The 24451-nt window shown below is 43.1% G+C and overlaps 1 protein-coding gene across 1 annotated transcript in view; it reads right to left on the bottom strand.

The window, feature by feature from the left end:
* carm1l (coactivator-associated arginine methyltransferase 1, like) overlaps nt 1-24451 on the bottom strand; it is a 77212-nt gene that overhangs the window by 35516 nt on the left and 17245 nt on the right. Inside the window, 1 exon segment of the mRNA XM_055632802.1 lies at nt 4538-4663. Within this exon segment, the coding sequence (XP_055488777.1) occupies nt 4538-4663 (126 nt within the window).

Raw genomic sequence — 24451 nt, 5'->3', positions numbered from 1 at the left:
TAAGTGCCTGAGTAGGCCATTCAGTCCTTCAAGCCAGCACTGCCATTCAATATGATCATGGCTGATCATTCAGAATCATCTACTGTATCCGTTGTTCAAGATGTGGACTCTTATACATTGGCGAGCGTGAACCAACATGATGTCCCGGTTCCTGGACACTTTAATTCTCCTTCCCATTCTTACACAGACCTTTCTGTCCTAGGTCGCCTCCATTGTCAGTGAGGTTAAATGCAAATTGGAGGAACAGCATATCATATTTCGCTTGAGCAGCTTACAGCCCAGTGGTATGAATATTGATTTCTCTCACTTCAGGTAGCCCTGGCATTCCCTCTCTCTCTATCCCTCCCACACCCGAGTGGTTTCACCCCACAAACTGCTTTATCATTGTTACTTTTTTCCATCTTTCATTCATGGTTCTTTATCTCTCTACATCATCATCTACATCTCTCATTTTCCTTATCCCTAACCAGTCTGAAGAAAGGTCTCAACCTGTTCCTTCTCTCCAGAGATGCTGCCTGTCTCGCTGAGTTACTCCAGCTTTTTGTGTCTATCCAGAATCAGTACCCTGTTCCTGTTTTCTCCCCACATCTCTTGATTCAGTTAGCCCTAATCTAATTCTCTTTGATACATCCAGTGAGTTGGCCTCCAATGCCTTTGGTGGCAAAGAATGCCACAGATTCATAACTCTCTGGCTGAAAATGTTTTTCCTCATCTCAATCCCAAATGGCCTACCCTTTATTTTTAAACTGTGACCCCTGGTTCTGGACTCCCCCAACATCGGGAACATTTTTCCTGCATCTAGCCTGTCCAATCCCTCAAGAATTTTATGTTTCTATAAGATCCTCCTTTTAAATTCCAGTGATTATAAGCTCAGTCGACCCATTCTTTCATCATATATCAGCCCCGCCATCTCAGGAATTAACCTGCTGCACTCCCATGGCTGAAGGCATAAGGACATGTTCCCCAGCATCATCTCAAAGCCTTGGCTTAGGGGCACAGTCTGCCGACCCCATCATTGTACATGGTTACTGGTGCATGATGCATTATCATCTGATAACATGCACCACTCCATAGACCAGCACATTGAAAGTACTGCACACAGCCAGGAAATTATACACTAGTACTATTTTACTAATGTGATCATGAAATCACTATAGCACACAGAGGCCATTTGGCCCTACAGTTCCATGTTCACACTCTACAAATAATCTATTCAGTTCATGCTCTTACTTCCTCCCTGCCGCTCTACAAATCAGTTCAGCCATTTGTTAATTTAGGAACATTGAAACTGCAACGGTAGACAACTAATGACTAATCTAGTTTACTTTCTGTCTGCTGGCCACATGACGTATCAATGGAGTTGTTAGCTAATTATAAAAATCAATCTATCAATGAGTCCATAACAGGCTTCAGGCAACAGGAGAGGATGGTGTAATGGTGAGACTTTGGACCAGAGGTCCAATCATCTCCCAGGAATTACTGCTTGTTTACAAGGTGATTAATTTACATTTGTTCAGAACAACTATTTTTAGCGGCTGACCTGAGAAAGAACAAGCCGATGGACATCTCTGAACAACTAAACGGAGCTTTGTGAATTGAAGCACTGTCTGTCAATCCTTTACGCTTTTCACTATACCTCAGTACATGTGACAATAAACTAAAACAGACTAATCCCAAAGGGGGAAACAAACAGACACAAATCTAAATAAAGCAGACTGAAATTTATCTTTCTTCAAAGTAAACTTTCAGAAAATTAAATAAAAATTGTATAAATATTACCGGGACATAAGTTGTGACATTTGTTTTATTTGCAGAAATAGCTTTCAATGCTTCCTTCTGCAGTTGTACAGAGCCCTAGTGAGACCACACCTGGAGTATTGCGTGCAGTTTTGGTCCACTAATTTGAGGAAGGACATTCTTGCTATTGAGGGAGTGCAGCATAGGTTTACAAGGTTAATTCCCGGGATGGTGGGACTGTCATATGCTGAGAGAATGGAGCAGCTGGGCTTGTACACTGGAGTTTAGAAGGATGAGAGGGTATCTAATTGAAACATATAAGATTGTAAGGGCTTGGACACACTAGAGGCAGGAAACATGTTCCCGATGTTGGGGGAGTCCAGAACCAGGGGTCATAGTTTAAAAATGAGTAAGCCATTTAGAACAGAGACGAGGAAACACTTTTTCTCACGGTGGTGAGTCTGTGGAATTATCTGCCTCAGTGGGCGGTGGAGGCAGGTTCTCTGGATGCTTTCAAGAGAGAGCTAGATAGGGGACGTAAAAATAGCGGAGCCAGGGGATATTAGGGGGTGCCGTTCAGTTGTGTATGGCTGCCCAGCCTGCAGCTGTCTGCCTTTTCACTTCTTTCTTTTATTTTTAGTGTGTTAAAAAGTGTTTTGTTTGGAGGTCTATTCTTTTTTTATGTGGGGGGTAGGGGGAAACTGCTTTTCCTGGTCCCTACCTGGTCGGAGAGGCGGATTTTCTCCGGGCAGTATGTTCCACCCGTCCTCGCAGCCTACCAACGGGTCTGGAGTGGCGTTTCCTGAGGGGACCGGCCAGAACCACGGTTTCGGCGGCGGCACAGCGCTGGAGCGCTATCGCGGAGCGGGCGATGCCTTGCCCGGGTCGCCGCGCTGGAGCTCCGGAATGCTGAGATCGCAGGTGAACATCGCGGAGCCGCGGTACTGTGGAGCGGCCAGCCGCGGGCGGCGGCGCTGACTTTAACATCGGGAGCCTGGGATCTCTCGGCGAGATCGCCAGTGGTGGAGCTCCGTCCAGCGCGGCCTGTTGGCTTCGGAAGCCGCGGTCTCCAGTAAGGAAGCGGCTGTTCCAGGTTTCCCAAGCCGCTGACAGGGTTCTCCCGACGCCGGAGCACCATCACCCGGTGAGAAGGGCCTGAAACATCGGGCTGCCCTAGCGGCGACTGCGGAGGCCTCAATAGGCCCGATTATGGGTGGACAAGGGGATGAGGACTGGACTTTGTGCCTTCCTTCACAGTGGGAACCATTGTGGGGGGATGTTTTTATGTTTATTGTTAAATTCTTTAATGTTGTGTCTTATCTTTATTTGTGTGCTGCAATGGCAAGTCAAATTTCACTACACCAATTGGTGTATGTGATAATAAATGTCCTTTGTATCCTTTGTTTGTATATGGGGAGAAGGCAGGAACAGGGTACTGATTGGGGGAGATCAGCCATGATCACATTGAATGGCGGTGCTGGCTCGAAGGGCCAAAAGGCCTGCTCCTGCACCTATTGTCTATTGTCTAATGCAAGAAGTAAAAAACAAATGATAAAATAAATGTGAGAAAAACACTAATCTCACAATGCCCAGAAAAGTCATATCAAAGCCAAGTTTTAACAGGACTATACTAACATATCCACCTACTTAACCAAAAATTATTTCAGCAAATTCTAATTAAATATTGCCTATTTTCATTATACCCAACTGTGATTTTATTTATAGTGTGAAGTTACTTTTGATTGTCAATAAAATGAAAAAAAATAACTGCCATTATATAAGAGCTATTATAGCATGGGATATCACCACAATAGGGGCAAAGATTTTGACTACTTTGGGAGCAAACTAATGAAATATTTGATAAGAAACGATGCAATATCTAAGGGATGTGGCTAGAAAAAAAGACTGGAGTACATAGATTCTCCCAAGGAGTCTACATTGGAGCATGGGCGACACACAGGAAGGGGAATTGCAAACAATAGTTCTTGGTAATGTGTCTGTGTGGAACTGAGATCTAGATTTCAGTGACACTGGAATAGTGGGCCAACCCTATGCATCATCCCATGCCTTTGTTATGAAAGAGCATTTTCCTCTTCCACCATGAAGCTGATGAGATTCTATGTCTTCAGATATCCCATGCCTTTGTTCCCTAAATTAGCACAACCCTCAAGACACCGAGACAGAAGATACTCGCTTGAATCCAAATTGAGGATTTTGCAACAAATCCTACATGATGAACCAAAAAGGCACGAAGCAATTCATGTAAAATATCCAATTGGACGATATATTGGTTCAGGTTATTGCAAAATACCCAGGCATTATAAGGAAGACGTCCAAAGTCAACCTCTGTTGGACTGGACACACAAGAACACATCACCAAGCGAGTTAAACTGAAGTAACACACTGTTGCAATCCCACGGTAATGAGGAAGGCCTGTTTCCCCACCCGGCAGCTTTTTTCCCTTCCAAATGATGAGACAACCTTCAAGTCCATTCTATCAGATATTTGTCCATTTATATTGAGGAGGGAACCATCAAAGAACAGCACTTGTGCCATGATTCCCTAAATTAGCACAACCCTCAAGACACCGAGACAGAAGATACTCGCTTGAATCCAAATTGAGGATTTTGCAACAAATCCTACATGATGAACCAAAAAGGCACGAAGCAATTCATGTAAAATATCCAATTGGACGATATATTGGTTCAGGTTATTGCAAAATACCCAGGCATTATAAGGAAGACGTCCAAAGTCAACCTCTGTTGGACTGGACCACACAAGCTCTGCATCACATACTCACCATTAAGCGAGTTAAACTGAAGTAACACACTGTTGCATCCCACGGTAATGAGGAAGGCCTGTTTCCCCACCCGGCAGCTTTCCGTCTCCCGGTTGATGGAGCATTTAAACACACAAACACCATTTCCTGAAAGAAAGCAAGCGTATATTAGTACACCAACAACAGTTCTCATTTGAATCTGTGCTGTAATGCCTGTTATCCATTCAAGATCTTGCTAATATATAATCTCAACAAAAGAGCAGGTTATTTTCTTTGGCAACCGCACGTCTAAAGGGACTGTCCCACTTGGCTGTCATTTGCGTGCCATTTACGTGACCTCGTCGTCGAGTTGAGACGCACGGGTAGCGGGTGGGCGGCGCGGGCCGGTCGCCTGGAGAAGCACGGAGGGGTATGGAGTTACGATCCAGGATTTTGTAGTGCACAATATCTTTGCGCGCCTCCGGCGTGACATATTGTGGTCGCACGCTGACGTCCTGACCTCGTACGTGCAGTACTGTAGTATACAAATCAACTATCACGAATATCTTGATTGTACATGCTTTTGTTGGTGGAATGTAGGTGCATTTTGTGATGGAGTTTGAAATCAGAAAGTCCCTGGAGAATAAGTTATCTCTATGGAGTCATTTGCCTGTATACATGTAGGTGACATATTGCGGTAGGCAGATCTGCGACGTTTGATGCTGATGATGATTCATTAAAAATTGGGAACATTCAGACACTTGACACTCTTTTATAGAGTTTAAAACATTCTGTTCAATGGGCAGCTGCACCGATAATTGAGTTCACGGCGCAAGGGTCAATGTTAATGCAAGGTCAGGGAGTCAAAGAACAATATTCGGTATTTTGCTTATACGCTGAGTCGAGTCGGCTCCGATTATTGTACTGGTTTATTTATTTTTTGTTCCAGCTTCACTCACAACAAGTGTCCCACACCCCCAAGAGAACACGCAAAAGTCACTTAATTAATAAGTGTTTAGCCATTTCCTCAGTGCGGGGTACCATCCGCAATACAGCGATTGGAACCAATACCATTTGTACTGAGCACGGAGCAAACATGGCGGGGGGGAGGGAAGGGGAGGATGAAAACATAACCCAACGCGACCAATTTTCTGAATTACACCATAATTCGAAAGAAAATACAGTATTATGCACTAAACAACTTTCCACTGGGTATTCAAATGACATCACACTCTCCAGACGGCTGTGCTGACGCAGTCACTACCAGCCTGTCGGGTATATAATGGCCAAGTGGGAAAGGCCCTTAACTCCACTGTACAAATCAAAGAAACAAAATCTGGAGTGAGTCAGTGGTTCAGGCAGCATTCTTAGAGAATATGGATAGGCCACGATTCAAATCGGGACCTTTCTTCAGGATTTTCTTTGTTATATCAACATCTGCAGTTCCTGGTTTCTCCACTGTACAAATGCTCTGTTCACTGACACTAATATTTGTGTGGCCTTCTTGTGTAAATCCAAGTTTAGGGTTGATTTGGGATATTTATTTCCATGCATGGATTAGCACCTCATTACCCTGCAGATGTTGTTACAGAGTCAAAGCAATGTTTGCAATTGCCATAGAGCTTTCCTGTAAGGTTGACTGAGGAGTATTAGTTTTGTACAAAACACATAATCCAGTAATTACTGTTGTAAAGAGAAGGCCCAGAGGCTTTTGAGATTATGAAATGGTCGAAGAAAAAGAAAAAAATGTCCTTGAAGAAAAATCAAATGGAAGAGTCATGAATACAGATCAGCAAAACCAATAGGGGATTGCGGAGCAATTTCTTTATCCAACATAGTCAGACAGTGGAATTCACTATAAAATGAAAGAAAATAACTTTTTAAAGGCAAACAGCATAAATGTGTCCAATATACAGTGCCATCCATAATATTTGGGACAAAGACCCATCATTTATTTATTTGCTTCTGTACTCCACAATTTGAGATTTGTAATAGAAAAAAAATCACATGTGGTTAAAGCAGTGGTTCCCAACCTTTTTTTGGCCATGCCCCACCTAATCACCTCTAAAAATGCCCCCCCCCCCCCCCCCCCCAAGTGGTGATATATAATTCTTATCAAAAAAATCACATGTGGTAAAAATTAAAGAAATTACTAAAAAATTGTAAAAAAAAAGAAAAAAACATTAGGTGGTATTAAATTAATAATAATGATAAATATGATAATAAAAGAGTATTCACAGGTAATAAAGAGAGAGAAAATTTCTATATTAGAATATTGAAATATTTGTGAATTGTATCATACGAAAAATCGAAAATTTGGACCCAGACCTCCTCAGACTCGCTCAATTGCCCCCCTTAAAAATCAAATTTCCCCCCTGTGGGGCGTACGCCCCACGTTGGGAACCACTGGGTTAAAGTGTACAATAATTGCACCGCCAACAATCTCGTCCCTTTCTCTCTTTGTTGTTTTTTTAGTTGTTTTAAAGGTTGTTTTAGTATATCTTTAGTTTTGTATTTTGTGGGGGGTGGAGGAAACTTTTTTAATCTCTCCTCGACGGAGGTGAGACTTTTTCCTTGTCGTATCTCCACCTGCACTGCGGCCTAACATCGTGGAGTTGGCGACCTCTTGATGGGGACCGACCTTGGGAGCTCCAACCGCGGGACCCTGCAGATTTAACATCTCGGAGCTGGCGGTCCCTTTGACGGGGATCGACCTCGTAAGCTCCAACCGCGGAAGCTTGCAGACTTTAACATTGTGGAGTTCGCAGTCCCTGGTTAGGGATCGACTTTTGGAGCTCCAAGCCGCAGGAGCTTCAACAGCCCCGATCACGGGAGCTTCGATCACCCCGACGTGGGAGCTTTGAACGCCGGCTGCGGGAGCTTCAATCGCCCCTACTGCAGATGGTTCGATTCCTGCGACCATGGTAGAAAAAGGATAGAAGATAAGACATTATTGCCTTCCATCACAGTGAGGAATGTGGAGGAGCCACTGTGATGGATGTTTATGTTAATTTTTTATGTGGTTGCATGTTTTGTTGCTTTTTTGGTATGACTATATGGCAAATCAACTTCCTCGTATGTTTTCATACTTGGCAAATAAAATCAATTACAATTATCATGTATTTGTACACTGTGAATGGCTCAAATGTAATCATGTAATCCGCTGGCTAGTTAGCACGCAACAAACGTTTTTCATTGTACCTCGGTACACGTGACAATAAACTAAACTTCTACAGCTAGTTCACACATGCCATTGGTAAGAACTGGGAACTATGTTGTAGAGCTACAATATAGGAACAAATCATTCAGTCCATTGTGGCACATATTGCACTTTGTGCATAATACAGTGCCTCCATGTTTAGGACCCATCATTTATTTTTTTGCCTCTGTACTCCACAATTTGAGATTTGTAATAGAGATAAATCACATGTGGTTAAACATGAAAGTGCACATTGTCAAATTTTAATAAAGGCAATTTTTAGACATTTCACCATGTCAAAGTCAAAGTCAATTTTATTCGTCACATGCACCCAAAGGTGCAGTGAAACGAATTTGCCCGCAGCGATACACTTAAAAAGAACACACAATACACAATAAGATTTAACACAAACATTGCCGACTGGCCCGCTGCAAACTGCAGGAGTACGTGCTGAGGGACGCACTGTAGCTCGGTGCAACCAACGCCAAGGCTCAGTGGGGGAGGACCACAGTCCAGGGTACTTCCGCTGCTGGACATGGGGCTGCAGGGTGTGGTGGAGACACCCCTCAAAATAAGGGAAGGGATTCCACGCCAGTGGGCCACATGAGTAGGTATGTTACAATACTTACCAATTTTGCCACTGGCCTTGTGCGCAAATTTGGCGCGTTTGAGGGGGGCGGGGGATTTTATGTAGGGGACAGGTAAAAGAAAGTAGTTTATTTTTATGTATTAAAGTGTTTCTTAAGATGCATTTAATTTACATTTTAAGTTGCGAAACGGTGATTTTTTTCCCCGAAGAACCGGCAGTGTATTTGCTGCAGATATGGTGACTAAAATCACCGCAACCTCAAAGTTCCAAATGGTCGCAAACCAGAAAATCCCACAGGCAAGTTGATTTAAATGGCCATTCATTTACAAGTATTAAACATTAAATTCCTTCCATTTGGCCTATAAATCCATGACAATGAGATTTTAAAATTATGTTATATTCTGAATTCTTGTGTGAATATTATTTGGACACTTAGGCTATTTAAAAATGTGAATCTATTCTTAAGAAATGGATAGATGTTTAGATCTAGTAATTGAATTTTGTAATTAGCTACAATTAGGTAACTAACTAATTATATGCTTTAATTTCAAGTCATCTAAGTAAGATTGTTTCATATTTGTTTCAGAATGCTTCAATCTATAATAACTGAAAATTTCTTTCAGTTCTCTTAAATTTTAAGAAAGTTATGGGCTTTTAAATGTTCTCGATCACAGCTTTTGTATTGTCAATGAAAAATCAATAGGGAACAAATGCCAATTTCCGAGTATGAAAATGGCCATAACTTTTTTAATACTGAAGATATGAAAGTGAATTAGGTGTCAAATTAAACTTCTTTTTATGCTTTATCTGATGGGATAAATTAAAGACTTGATTTTTTAAATCTCAACATTTTGTAACATTGCCAACATGAGTGGCATGGGTGGGGGATAAATTCGTGAAATTTGAGCAATGTATGTAGACTGCATTGAACAATTTGTAAAGCCCCCGAAAATGTCAGATGAATTTTTTACATGGTTCATTCATTGTATATATTTATTAACTGAATAAAGTCTATTTTGAAATAAATTAAAACAAAAATCCACCACAGCATTCTTCACTGTGGTGGATGGCAACAGGGTTCAGCCAGTCCTCCTCCCTTGTTCACCCATGGTCGGGCACATGAACCCTCCGTAGTCGCCGCTACGGACGGCCGTCTCGTCGGGATGATCCAAACTCCGACGTCGGGACGGTCGAACAGACTCCGTGGTTTTGAGTGCCCGAATCGGCACATTCTTACCGGAGACTGCGGCTTCAGGATGTTATAGGCCGCAGGCTGGCGGTCGGAGCTCTTCTCCCGATCCCCGGCAAGGGATCCCAGACTCCGCAATCTAAAGTCCACGCCATGTCCATGGCTAGAAACTCTGCAGACCGCAGCTTCAGGATGTCGTAGTCCATGGACCAGCGGTCGGTGCTCTTTAGCGATCCCCGGCAAGGGATCCCAGGCTCCAGATGGTAAGTCCACGCCACGTCTAGAAGCTCCACAGATCACAGGCCCATGATGTCAAAGTCATCAGGCCCGCGATCGGAGCACTCCTTTCTGGCGACCCCAGGCAAGGGTTCGCCCACTCCGCGATGGAAAGCGGTTCCCCCCACAAGACATACCGAGAGACTCTAAAAGAAACATTTACACACATCAAAAAAAGTCAAAATAACGAACAGGCTGCAGGCAAGGCAGCCGAATTGCAGCACCCCACTGACCAAATGATGAAATTATAGCATTGTTTATACCTAGTCCCCCCCCATTTCAGAGCAGCATAATGTTTGGGGCACAGCAATGTCATGTAAATGAAAGTAGTCATGTTTAGTATTTTGTTGCATATCCTTTCCATGCAATTAATGCTTGAAGTCTGCGATTCATGGACATCACCGGTTGCTGGGTATCTGGTGATGCTCTGCCAGGCCTGTATTGCAGCCATCTAGCTTATGCTTGTTTTGCTTGTTTTGGGAGCTAACCCTTCAGTTTTATCTTCAGCATATAAAAGGCATGCTCAATTGGGTTCAGATCGGGTGATTGACTTGGCCTAAGTCATTCCCTAGAGTAACTCTTGCTTTTTGGTTTCCTGGTCCTCCAAAAATATTCCAAATGGAATTTAAACTGGAGGTGCTGGAGGGTAGACTTAAGCAAAAAAGGGTTCTTGGGGGAAAAAAGAGCTACCTTAAATTTCCCACCACTGGCTGTCAAACCAGGGCATCCGAGATGTCCTCATTCTTTAGGGAACGGGGGTTCCCCTCTTCCACTATTGATGAGGCTCACACCAGGGTCTCTTCTATACCCCGCTCTGCTCTCACTCCCAATTTCCCCCACTCGTAACAAGGGCAGTGTTCCCCTTGTCCTCCCCTTCCACCCTACCAGCCGTCACATACAACAGATAATCCTCCGATATTTTCACCACCTCCATTAACTTTGGACTTGCGTAATGTTTTTTATTTATTCTGTGGTTCTTATAGTCCCCAGGTTTTACTTCTACAGTCGGTCATATACATCACAAATTTGGTCAGGAGATATTTCAGTTGAAATTTTATTCTTAAGTCTGAAGTGGGAATGATGGAAACAGAATTTATCAATAATTTTTTTTTCTTCTGGTGCGTACAAACTGGGTATCTTCATTGCTGTTCACAACACGTACATCTAATCTGAATGTCCGGTAATGCGGCTTTGACACCTTTCAACATATTACCAAAAGAACATTTGCTGCAGTTATGTCCTTTCGTCATCTCTTGTTAGTTAGTGTAATGTTTAACCTGTCAGATGGGTATAGTCGGTTTTAACAACTATTATCATAAAATGCCTTTAGAAATTTCCTTGCAACCTGTATATTTTGTTATGGATAAATTATGTGGGAAGCCAGAGTGTTTCTGTACCAATAGCAATACCGACCCATGCTATGGCCATGTCATGGTAATTTCCGGTCCTTCACAGAAAACATATTGCATCAATCTGTAGTGTGCATGTGGTATTAAGAATAAAACAAGATTACAAATAATAAAAATAACTAACTATTCAGTTTTCTTATTGTTGGGCTGTAAGCTTCACTGACAGTGAAAATGCTGACTGTTATCGGTGCTAAGAAGCTGCTTGCTGAAAGTACGTATTGCCGTGTCTTATCAGTGCTAAGGAGCTGTATGAATTGTTTGTTTGAGCACGTACTGACTATTATACGTGTTGGGGGGGGGCTGCTCACGCACCTCATGTACTACTACTATCAGCAGCATACGAGTTGTGGTCGCATGTATGGCTAGTATTGTGTAGGACGCATCTTGCCTGTACCTGAGTAACACCCAAACCACAAAATGATTCGCTACGACGATAAACAAAGTTGTACAAATTACACGTGTGCGATAACAAATGCATAAATTATATTTGTTAATTTAGGTGATTGGATGATGCTAATAAGCTGTGCCTAATGACAATGCTGATAGGATAAGAATGTGTCGTACCATATTGTAATATTGTATACGGATGCTTAAGGACTATATAATCTTTGCATTTCTGGACTGTTAGTTAGTTCTTAGAACTTGCACCTCGGAGCTGCTGGCTTGTGTGGCGAGTGCTAAGAACTCTACAGTGCTGTATTAGAAATTGTTAAGTTGTAACAAGTGTTTGCATTGAATTTTATTAAACTAAAGATTGACTTAAAAGAATCCGAATCCTCATGCATGGTTAAGTATATATGTTACCATGGTTCAGGATTTATTGACACAGGTTGATCATACGCTGAATAATCCAAGCACATTTTTGTTTGGAAGTGGGAAGAACTAATAGCAATGTGTAAAAAGAGTTGAGATATTGTATTATAATTGTGCTGCATGTCATTGTGGTATATATATGTCTTGATTGGTGAATATGTTTAGTTTGTGAGTTATTTGAAGCAGACATAATATGTGAATGTAGACAAAAGTGGTGGAGAAACTCAGCGGATGCGACAGCATCTATGGAGCGAAGGAAATAGGCAACGTTTCGTGCCGAAACCCTTCTTCAGACCGATGGGTTTTGGCCTGAAACGTTGACTATTTCCTTCGCTTCATAGATGCTGCTGCACCCGCTGAGTTTCTCCAGCACTTTTGTCTACCTTTCCGATTTTCCAGCATCTGCAGTTCCTTCCTGAACATAATATGTGAATGCTTAATTGAGCATAATTCCGACTGGTAACTACGCACTTCGTCCGAGCACATTATCGCACGCATCATGCAAACCGTCTTAAATGACCACCTAAACTGCCATTGGCAACCTAAAAAGCTGTCAAGCTTGCCCGACTGGCAACAGGGAAAATAAGTTAAGTGAGAGCCCCGTCTCATTCTAGGCTGTGAATCAACTGAACTGCGAGCCTGTAATGTACTTGCAATAAATGATTTGTTAGCCCTTAATGAAAATGAAATGAGTTGTCTGGCCTGCCCTGTGCTTGAAACTGCAATGGCAATGGAAATGAAGTGAAAATGCAATGAGCTGTTTGGCTTGGCCTGCCCTGTGCTTGAAACTACAATGACAATGAAAATGAAGTGAAAATGCAATGAGCTGTTTGGCTTGGCCTGCCCTGTGCTTGAAACTACAATGGCAATGAAAATGAAGTGAAAATACAATGAGCTGTTTGGCTTGGCCTGCCCTGTGCTTGAGACTGCAATGGAAATGAAGTGAAAATGCAGTGGGCTGTTTGGCCTGGCCCTGTCCTGTGTTTGAGACTGCAATGGCAATGAAAAAGAAGTGAGCTGTTTGGCTTGGCCTGCCCTGTGCTTGAGACTGCAATTGCAATGAAAATGAAGTGAGCTGTTTGGCTTGGCCTGCCCTGTGCTTGAGACTACAATGGCAATGAAAATGAAGTGAAAATGCAATGAGCTGTTTGGCTTGGCCTGCCCTTTGCTTGAAACTGCAATGGCAATGGAATTGAAATGAAAATGCAATCAGCTGTTTGGCTTGGCCTACCCTGTACTTGAAACTGCAATGGAAATGGAAATTAAATGAAAATGCAATGAGGTGTTCAGCCTGCCCTGCACTTGAAATGAAATGGAAATTAGTTGTTTAGCCTGCCTGAAACCATTTCAGCCCACAAGGCTCTTATTAGCCGAGAAACTAGTCCCTTTTGCCCAAAATGGCCATATTAGCCCAGGAGGAGCATTTTGGCCCAAAAGGCCCGAGCCATGCCAGGAAAAGTCCAGTAAAAGTGCCTTTCACTGAGATTTTTTTAAATAAAAGAACCCCTTCAGCCCATTAGCCCTGTACTCGCCCAGTCCCTTCGGCTCATCAGTAAGTAATCCAGCTGTATGTATTAAACATCACCCCAGTATTTTTCTCCCTCCCTTCATTGGCTCCCTGTGAGATCCAGGCCAAGATAGACTTTCCTCCTTCATTGCTGGGATCTGCAGAAAAAAATAAAAAAAGTCTAAAATTGATTCTCCACCCTCTCCCCTTCCCTCTCACAAACGTGTCTCACTTGTTTCTGAGCTACCAGACCATGACTTCTGGAAGTTACTGAGCTGCCCCAATGTCCATACTAGCCCCCCCCCCCCCCCCCCACCGCCACCAATATTGGAATTGGTGGAGAGGTGGAATATTGTGTTGGGGGACCAGCCCTCCCGATTGAACATGGGACCCAACGAGTCCCACTTAGTCTAGTGTACAATAAGGCATCGGGGGGCTGGGGCATGTTTCAAGAACTGGCTGGAGCGGGTGGCCAAGGTTGGGAAGAAACTGGAGCGGTGGAAGCTCCCTTTCTATAACAGGGAAACATTTGGTCATCAGGTGCGAGGTGTTCTCGGGGCTGCTGCACTTGGCGCAAGTGTAGCCTCTCATTCCCTCCTACGCCACAGGGATTACCCATGCCGTCATTCAGTTCATCTGGGGGTCGAGGATGGACTGGGTGCAATGGGCCACAACGCACAAGACGGCAGATAACAGGGGTAAAAGCATGCCCAATGTCACCCTAACCCTGATGGCCATCTTCATGTGTGCAATTTTCATGTCTGCATCAGGCGGAGCAGAGAGCCAAGGCACATGGGCACCAAGTGTCACTACCTGCTGAGGTTGTACCTGTCCCCGGTATTGCAAAGGATGGGCCTGGCGCAGATGCCACATAATGTGCCAATCACCTGGACATTACCCCACCATCCGCCGTTCGTGGAAAAGGGTCTTCCGGACCAACACCTTTGACCACTAGTGGTCGGGTCTGAGACCATCACTTGTAAAAACATGTCCGACATAAGTAACTTCAGGAACTCGAAACTTGCACTTCAGGGGATTGAGTTTGAGCTGATTGTCTTTGGCACGGTCAAGTACTTTCTTCAGGTTAATGTCATGATCAGCCAAATCGCGTCCATAAACGAGAATGCCATCAACAATGAAGGCGCACGGGTACTCAGCAAAAAATCGTTCCATCATGCGCTGGAAAACTTCGCTGGCGGAGTTGATGCCAAAGGGAATTCTCAGAAATTTGTATCAGCCAAAGGGGGTGCTAAACGTAGTGGGATTGGACGAGTTTGGGTCCAGTGGAATTGCCAAAACGAGCTTTTGCCATCTAGAACGGAAAATACTGATGCGTTGCCTATCTGAGCAGCAACTTCCTCTAATGTTCGCATTGGGTAATGCGTGCGTTTGATGGCAGTGTTAAGATCTCTGGGGTTTACGCAGATACGGATCTCCTCCTTGTTTTTCTTTGTTGCGACCACCATGGTGGAAACCCAGTCAGATGGGTCAGTAACTTCAGCAATAACACCGATGGAGACCATCCGCTTGAGTTCATTGTGTACTCTGTCACGCATGGCATGCGGAACACGATGTGGTGCTCTGACCACAGGAGTGACTTTGGGATCGACAACAATGTGGTATTTGATAGGCAACTTTCCAAGCTCGTTGTTAAACAGTTCTTTGTATTGAGAGAGTACCTGTTGCGTGGGCCCATCAGCGAGAAAGAGTTGATGGACAGCGCGGCCATATACCAGGCAGTATACCAGGCCTAGATCGTGGCATGCATTGATACCGAGCAAAGTCTCTGAATCCCCTTTAACAATATAAAACTTTAAGGTATGGGTCTGCGCATCTATGGTGCACTTTAAATCAGCTTGTCCAAGTGGGCGTAGAACATCTCCTCTGTAAGCCTGAAGTGCAACGGATGCCTGTTCAATACGTTCCACATTACGAATTATTTTAAACTCTGTTAATGAGTTGCATTTGGCCCCAGTATCAACCGACGTGATCAAATGCCTGTTATTCACAAACATGGTTACCTCAGGGTCAAGTTGCTCGTTAGACGAAGGGAGGAGAGAGTGGATGGTGGAACTTGTATCTGCACTCTCTGAGAGCGGAGCGGGGGATGGCAAGTCAGGCTCTTGGAGGTCATGGAGAAACTCAGCGGATTTTCCAGCATCTGCAGTTCCTTCTTAAACTCTTGGAAGTCATTATCAGCAAGCTCATGTTGTAGCAGGTGCAGGCTCATCCTTGAAGCTGCTTGATTCACATGTGAACGGCAGCATTGTGCAAAGTGGTTTAACATCTTGCAGAAATTACAGGCTTTCCCATAAGCAACACAGAACTGACGACCCTTAGCAAGGAAATAGTTGCAATTTTGACACCGAACAGTCGACCCCTTGCGGAGGTGTAGTCTGTAAGATTGACACTATGCTGCGAACGGTGACCGAAGGGCACAGAATCAGTGTGGGGAGACGTTATCTCAGAAATCCGACAGGCATGCTCTGCTTGATCAAGGGTTAGGTCAGTATTACGAAGAACTTCACCCCTTAACTTGCTATCAAGCATACCTCCAACAAGTTTGTCGCGGATGAGCTCATCTTGTAAACCACGAAATCGACAGCATGCAGCCATATGCTTCATGTCACTGATAAAACGTTCAATCGGTTCACTGACCAGCTGTAAATGAACATAAAACTTGGTCCTTTCAATAATGTAGTTTGAGGGCAGGTCACACAGCTCTCTGAACTTTGAGCAAAACCGCAGGGTTGTCGATCGTCTCAGCAGGTACTCGGACCTGACCGTTATGATCCAAAACAGCAGTCGCAAAAGTGAAGTTGTCGGCAAGTTGCTTCTGGTCCCGTCAAGTTAAGCAGAACAGAGGCACACAGATCGGGGTGGGGGGGTCATTGTGATGAACAATGCGAGTATAATGAGCGTAGTGGTGCTCGAAAAGACGCCAGCGTTCAGTAATGTCAGAGTCAAAGATCAGAGGACTTGGACGGCAACACGAATTTGCCATGGAGATAGTAAACACAGAAAATATTTTTTTTGTTTTAAAAATCCGATAAACATGAACAGTGGGCAAGATTCACTCTCTGACACCATGTAATGAGGTGACCAGAACACATATAATGATACCACACATGTTTATTAAATTTACTTACAGCAAGGATCTGCAGACATTACATTTCCTGGCTGCTACTAATACTTACTAGCGTTACAAGCTCTTGATAATATAAAGCACATATTAGGCGGAGTCACTACTAACAAGCACTATAATTGGCTAGTATGAAATAGCAAATCTACACCACTGTTCAATGTGACATAAACAAATGTCCATTCATAAATATATAACGATGAAAAGCCAAAGCTATATAAAATGGATCTTTTCTCATCCCTTTATTCGTCCTCTCTGACCTTCCAATTGCAATTGTCTTTGCTGATGGATTCAACGTCTCCATAATTGAACATGGGCTACTGCGCTTTCCTTGCTCTCCCTGTTTTTAAAACAGGTATTTGAAATGACATTTTCAATTTTTCCAATCTAATGCTCAAGAGGTATATAAATGAATTCCCCCAGCAGCCCATCCACCTTGAAAAAATTATCCTAATCCCAGAAAATGGCAGCGTCAAAATACTTTGCCCTCTATTTGAATACATTTCCCTCCAATTATATTCTCCCTTTTGGCATTTTGTAACCCTTTTCCACCTACACAACAAAAGCTGTAATCAAATTATTTTAAGAACTTTAATAGCTCTTATTTTTATCCTTATTGCATTTTAAAGAAAATATGAGTCACAGATCTAAACATCCACACCATAAATAGTTACGTGACCCCCAAGCTAAATTTTGGAAAAATGCTAATATACCAACATTTAAAATGTGGATTAGTAATATGCTGGACACAGCACATTTGGAAGAAATGAGACTCCTCCTAATAGACAAACAAGACCAATTCTTAAGGAGTTGGTCCCCATTTATTGATTTCTTGGATCCATGTGGTGACATAGTATCATGAAAACTAAAAGTTTCAGGTATGGGTGAAAGATGATTTAGAATATTTAAAAAATCCTTGTGGCGACTGAATGATCTCCCTCCTGCTTTCCTTCTTCACTTATTCCTTTTTTTCTCACTTTTTCTTTATCTGTTTTTCACTCACGCTCACTAGTCTATTCTTCACTTTTCACAACCTTTTTCTTCTCTTTTCTCATCTCTCTCTTTAAAAAAAAAAATGGAAGTTGTACAGAGAATGTAATATGTTAACATAATTTTTGTACCAATGCATTGTACTCACTTCTAATAAATAAAATAAAAAAAAACAAAAAAAAAAAACATCCACACCATCCCCAAGAGCCACAAATAGAAGTAAGCTTGTGCTAAATATCCTTCTGTGAATCGGATGCGAAATCCGCTAGTTTGAGGGTTTTCAGGTATGGAGTAATGAAAGTCACTGTGGTAAACAGCAGTACGACCCGCTGAGTTACTCCAGCAGCTGCCCTTCACATCTACCGACTATTTTGTATTTGCTGTATCTAAACACACTGCAAACACACAAGGGTGTACGTAATAAAAATAAGCAGTAGAAAAGTGAATGCTAGACACAGAACATGTGAACTGTTCTTACAAATATTATTTTCGGAGATTTCTCATACAATTTGGGCTGTCAGTGTTTTGTTATCTCCAGACAAAACTCCTTCCAGCCAGTTATATGATCCTACACCCCCCCCCCCTTCATCACCGGTTGGCTTAATCTATCATCAGAAAAACATAATGTTTAATGTGTGGCATGTCCATGTATTGCACAGAAACCCTAACCAGGAATTTGTGACAAGTCTCCAGTGAGGCTGAGCCACAATTGATAGCTCTCTGTTAAAAATAGTGGCAGTGATCTGTAAATGATTTCTCAATGATCCCAAAAGCACATACCCATGGGATTTTATTTTTCATCATGGCACTCAAATCCTGTACTTCTCTGAAAGATTATTGTAATATCAGAAATATGGTCTCCATTATGTTAATTCTGTGTTAATTCATGGGAGTAGAGGATATTTGAAAAAAAAATAAAATATGAAAGTACTGTGCCTCATCATGATTTTATTTTGTGCACAATTTATGTGATCATAAATGAATTTGTAAAAAGAGAAAGACACTCAGGTTTTACATGTAGAGGAAAGGTTTTAGAAAGATATGGGCCAAACACAGGCAAATAAGTGTTAGAAGAACCTTGGGTGACACAGATAAATTGGACCGAAGGGGCTGTTTATATGCTGTATGATTCTATAACTATGACTAAAAGCACTCGGAGGAACTCATCTCACCTTGAGAAAAGTAATAAAAGTGTAAGTTGAAATTTAAAATAGCGCAGTAAACAACCAGCTGGTCTTTTGGCATTTGTGGAGTGAGAAAAAACGTCAACATTTCAGGTCGATGTCTTTTCATCAGAAAACTCTAACTTAACACGGTTTCTCTCTCCACAGATGCTGCCTGGCAACCGAGCAGTTTCGGATTTAGTCTCACCTTGCGTTATTTGTTGTGGAACGCAGTTCCCCAGTCATTTCACACTTAAAGAGAAAAATAGATGGAATAGAAGACACTACTGGCAAATGAGGAAAAAGGAGTGGACAACAGTAAATGATGCAATTATGTTTTTTTTCCCCCCCACCAACAAAACTGATCAAAGCTCTTAAAATATAGGGTTTCAACAGGATAGTCATGAAGAAGATGTCCACTTCTGATGGGGCGAGAGGGAGTCATAGTCAAAGCGAGATGTCATAAATATGCAAATTAACATTAAAAACTAAATAAGTAAATTCAGAAGAAACCTTTTACTCGGGATGAGATTGTGGAACAGGGAGTACCTGAGGTGGATAGCAGGTTTAAACCAGGTGAACAGATGACAGAAAGGAATAGAAGGATATTTTTGTTGCGCGATATAATGGTAAAGGTAGAAAGTCTGTACGACAAAAATAGAGAGTGATAAATTCTGTGCAATTCTAATTCTATTAAAAATTAAGCGATTCAAACTATCTTATCATCAAACAAGTGGTCAAAGAATCTGACGTTACCAATTTTATGCTATCCGCTTCATTTTTTAAACCCCTCGCCCTGGGATTGTGATTGATGAAGGAAAACGAACCAGTGCCTCACTAAATAATTTATTGTCCTTGCTGGCGGATACAAATTTGAAAAATCCAATATAACATGGGACAAAGTAAATGAGTAGACCGCTTTTTTTCCCCCCCACAACGCGACTTCTCAAAGCCGGTGTCACGGGGTTGGAACAGGATAGTCATGGACATGTCCACATCTGATGGGGCACGGAGTCATGGCCGTGGGACTCACCATATTAAAAAATTAAGTACATTGGGGGTTCCAACCTTGGACTTTCAGACCGGGAGCGGGGCCGTAAATCGCCCCGCGCGGCCTAAAATGGCCGTGGGACTCATCATCGCCCGCCTGGGGCTTGGTCATCGGGAGAGACACGGAGAACAGAAAGGGAGAGAAAAGACTTGCCTTCCATCACAGTGGCTTCACTGTGATGGATGTTTGTGTGAATTTAATTATGTGTATGTCTGTAAGACAGTGTCTTTGTTTGTATGGCTGTGGAAACAACATTTCGTTTGAGTCTCACTGGGGCTCAAATGATAATAAATTTGTATTGTATATTGTATTGTATTGTAGATCCCTTTGTGAATCTAGTCCACTTTTAAAATTTGATTATGGCTCATCTGGAACACAGTGCCCATCGTGGTTTTGTAAATTGTAACACCATTCCACAACAAAACTAACATCAATCTCCAAAGCAAAGTTTTCAATTGGCCTCGAGCCTTAAATAATTAACTTGTGGGAAGGGGAAAATTCTTCATGTTTTTCTTGTCTCCAGTACTTTCAGTCACAATCCCTGAACAGCCTGCCGTTAACTTTAAATTTATGGCCCTTTGGTTCGCATGTTAAAAGCAATTAATTTTACTCAATCTGCTCTTTAAGTTCCATTAACTTGTTCGATGAGATCATTCTTTATTTAATCATTTAGACTCCCAAGGAATATTGAGGCTAGTCTGTGCAAACAATACACGTTCACTCAACTCCGTCATCCCAGGTAATAGTCTGAAGAAGGATTTCAACCCGAAACATCGCCCATTAGCAAAGAATCTCTCCGTGCCTAGTCGCATGTGACAATAAAGAATTCCTATTCCTTTCCTCCAGAGATGCTGTCTGACCCACTGAGTTACTTCATCTTTTTGTGTCTATAATCTGGTGACTACATCGTTTTCCCCCAATACACATTTAGCATCCATGAGGTGTAATCTCCAACCTCAACACTAAATATGGCCTATGTGGAACTTTACAGAGTTATGTGCTCTCCCTGCTGTGAAATTTAGCCGCATAGACTAAAGTGTACATGCTACTAGCGTTTTGTACATGTGTCTATTCATTTTTAGTGAATTCCTTGTTAAAACTGATCTCTGCTCTTTTAGTTCCTGGCTACTCACCAACCAGAATAATTGATTGACCTATTTGATGTTCAAACTCTAAGCATACTATTTTAAAAAAGAGGTGAAGAGTAAATAAGAGACCACAGACTAGCAAACTGGTGATCAGCAGTGATGGAATTATTATTAAGGAATTGGTCACGGAGGTGGAGATTAGTCCGGGCAAGTTCCATGGTGTTTTATTGTCACATGTGCATTGCACCGTGAAATTCTTTGTGCCTAGATCACACATGGACAAGTCCCCATAGTTTGGTGCCATTTCCAAAAAGTCCACAGGCTGGTCCGTATGCTTGATGTCCTGGAGCTGCTCAAGATCTAGAAAAGTTCCAGGCTGCTGCCATGCTTCCTCCACCGGCCGCCCTCGACCAGTTTGGCCAAAGAAACTGATGTTCCGCTCCTTGCCCAATCTCCTGTGTTCCAGGGGAGCCCACTGCAGCTGACCTTGACAGCTCTGGAGGAAATATCCTGGTCACGCTCCTACGGGCCCAAACCTCGCACCCGTCGTCGCCAGCAGCTCCTGCATTCTTGACTCTTTGGTCTTCAGGACCGAGGTCGGAGGCTCGCGAGCTTTCCCCCTCCCCCACCCCCACCGTGGCTGCAGCCCGTCGGGTCTTTCTTTGTGGCAGCGAGCTAGGCCTGTCGGCGGGTAGCCCTTCTGCAGTGCTAAGTGTGACACTTTTATACCCGTCCTACTTAGGAAACCTGAACGGAAACCTCCGGAGACTTTGCGCCCCACCCAAGATTTCCGTGCGGTTCCCGGAGGTTGCAGGTAGAGAAAGATAGAGAGACTGACGGAAACCTTGGGTGGGGCGCAAAGTCACCAGAGGTTTCCGTTCAGGTTTCCTAAGTGGGACAGGGGTATTTCCGTCAAATTCAAGGGAGGTGGTCAGTGTAGTGGGTACCTGGAATGTGCTGCCAATGGTGGTGGTGGAAACAGATATGATATTGATTTTCAAGCAACTTTTATATAGGTACATATTTAGGGAGCATGGATCAGATACAGGGAGAAGCAATTAGTTTAATTTGGCATTATGTTAAAAACAGACACCATGGGCCAAAGTGTCTGATCCTGTACTGGTACTGTTTAGAAAATACCACTTGAACTGGGCTGAGCCAACATGGAGTTATGAAAGGGAAAACATGCTCGCCAACTTTTCTAACGAGCAGGATAGTGGGTAGATGTGGTGTAATTGAACTTTCAGTACGCCTTTCATAACATGCCACGCTAAATGTTACTAAACAAAATTAGAACATTTGGGATTGGAAAAATATTTTGACTTGAATTAAAGGCTGGCTAAATGGATAAAAGGAATAAACTGATCAATGTCATTTTAGGAGATCAGTGAAATACTACAAGGATTGGTGCCAAGGCACATTTGTTCAAAGCCTATATCAATTATTTGTGTGTGTGGACCAAATATAATAATCAAAGTTTGTTGAGAATACAAAGCAGGGTGCCATAGGTTGCATGGAGGATGCAGAATGGCCTCACATGATAATAGACAGATTAGATTAAAGGACTAGACCATGATAAATGGAATATAATGTGGAAAAAGGTGGGGCCCTACAATTGGTAGAATAAAAATAATTTATTTTTTAAAATGGCAAGAACAGTGTTGTTCAGTGGGATCTGATATCGACTGAATTACTGAAAATTAAGGCAAGCAATTTGAATGCAAACAATATGCTGTCCTTCATTGCAAGAGGTCTGGTACGAGCGGTCAAATGGCCAATTTCAGTTGAACATTTCTTATGTCTCCCACTACCTCCTTCCCTTCTGCACTGAACTTCATCCATCTTCGTTTTCCCACTCAAATAGCCTCCCAGTGTCTTTGTGCAACTTTCTGTTCCCATCTCCTCAATTAATCTTGCCATTTAATTTGGTGTCGTCAGCAAACTACTGCGTGATTCTCATTTCATTCATTAGTAATTACTTCATGCTTATTTGGAGATATATATATATAGATATACATCTATTGATTTGATTCGATTTTATTGTCATTGTCTTCAAGTAAGAGACAACAAAATGCTATTCCCCATACAGTCAGACGAATAAAAAAAAAATATAGAACACAATAGTCCACAACACAAACATCCCCACAGCGACACCAAAGTTCCCCACTGTGAGGGAAGAAACCGAAGTCCAGTCAACCTCCTCGCTGATGTTCCCCGATGTTCACCCGTGGTCGTGGCCTCCCGGGCCCACCGCAGTCGCCGCTACGGGCGACCCGATGTTCAGGCCCTCTCGCCGGGAAGTCCACAGGCCAAGCTGGGCAGAGATTCAACTCTGGCGGCCCCCGGCAAATGGTCCCAGGACTCAGCGATGTTGGTCAGCGCTGCCCTGCATTGGGAGCTCCACGAACCACAGCTCCGCGATGTCAATGCAGCAGGCCCAACACTCCGGAGCCTCAAACAGCAATGCCAGGTGAGACCGCCCGCTCCGGGATGTATCCAGCGCTGCGCCGCCGCTGCTGAAGCTCTGGTCCGGTCCCGGAAGGAAAGGCCGCGCCATTCCAGTCGGTAGGCCGCGAGGAGGGGGGCGAGGGCGCGACTCAGATAATAATCGCATCCTCGCCAGGAAGTGACTGAAGGACGGTTTCCCCCTTACCCTACCCCCACATAAAATACTAAAAAAAAACATACTAAAAATAAAAAAAGATAAAAAGACAGACTGCAGGCAGAGGCAGCCTTCAACAGCGCCACCGGATGTCCATTTTATATATACACAAAATTTCCGACTAAGTCTCTAATTTCCTAACCAAATTTCTATCTAATCAAGTGTTGCCTCCAATTATAGATGGAGTTTTTGCTCCATATAGATGGAGGTCCATGGGAACACTATCTTTCTGCAAATTCATAGGTTCTAGGAGCAGACCAAGGCCTTTCGGCTCATCAAGTCTACTCCACCATTCAATCATAGCTGATCTATCCCCCCCCCCCCCCCCGAGTCCCATATATGAGCGAGAGCGAGAGAAAGAAAGAAAGAAAGAAAGAAAAATAAAGGATGCCACATAATGGCCCGGTAACTGCACTGCAAGGCAGTGACGGTGGTTAGAATTCTGGCACTGGACCATTTACTTGTCTGTACCTCTACCTCATCTTATCTGCTGCTGAAATCCTAATCCTTTCGTATTCCCCAATTCACCCACACAAATACTTTCCTGAATGCCTCTCTCATTCTTCTAACTCTAAATGTGGACTCTTCAAAAGGCTTAACTCTCACCAAGTTCCGCACACTCAGTCCTTTGCTCTCTGACCCATGTTGGTCTTGGATTAGGAATGCCTCAATTGTTACCCTTCAAATCCTTGATTGCCCTATGCTCTCAGATTTATACACTCTTCCAGTTCCTCTTCATTACAGACAGGAAGTGACACAGCTGGCGTCCTGGTGCCTTTGTAACAACCTGGAGCGCAATGCTCTTAAGACAGTGGAATTGATGGTTGACTTTAGGAGAGCTCTCCCTCCACTCACTCACCATCAACAACACCACAGTC

The sequence above is a fragment of the Leucoraja erinacea genome, chromosome 3 (assembly GCF_028641065.1).
Source record: "Leucoraja erinacea ecotype New England chromosome 3, Leri_hhj_1, whole genome shotgun sequence".
Lineage (NCBI taxonomy): Eukaryota > Metazoa > Chordata > Chondrichthyes > Rajiformes > Rajidae > Leucoraja > Leucoraja erinaceus.
The sequence above is the reverse complement of the archived record's forward strand: the minus strand, read 5'-3'. Positions and strand labels throughout refer to the sequence as shown.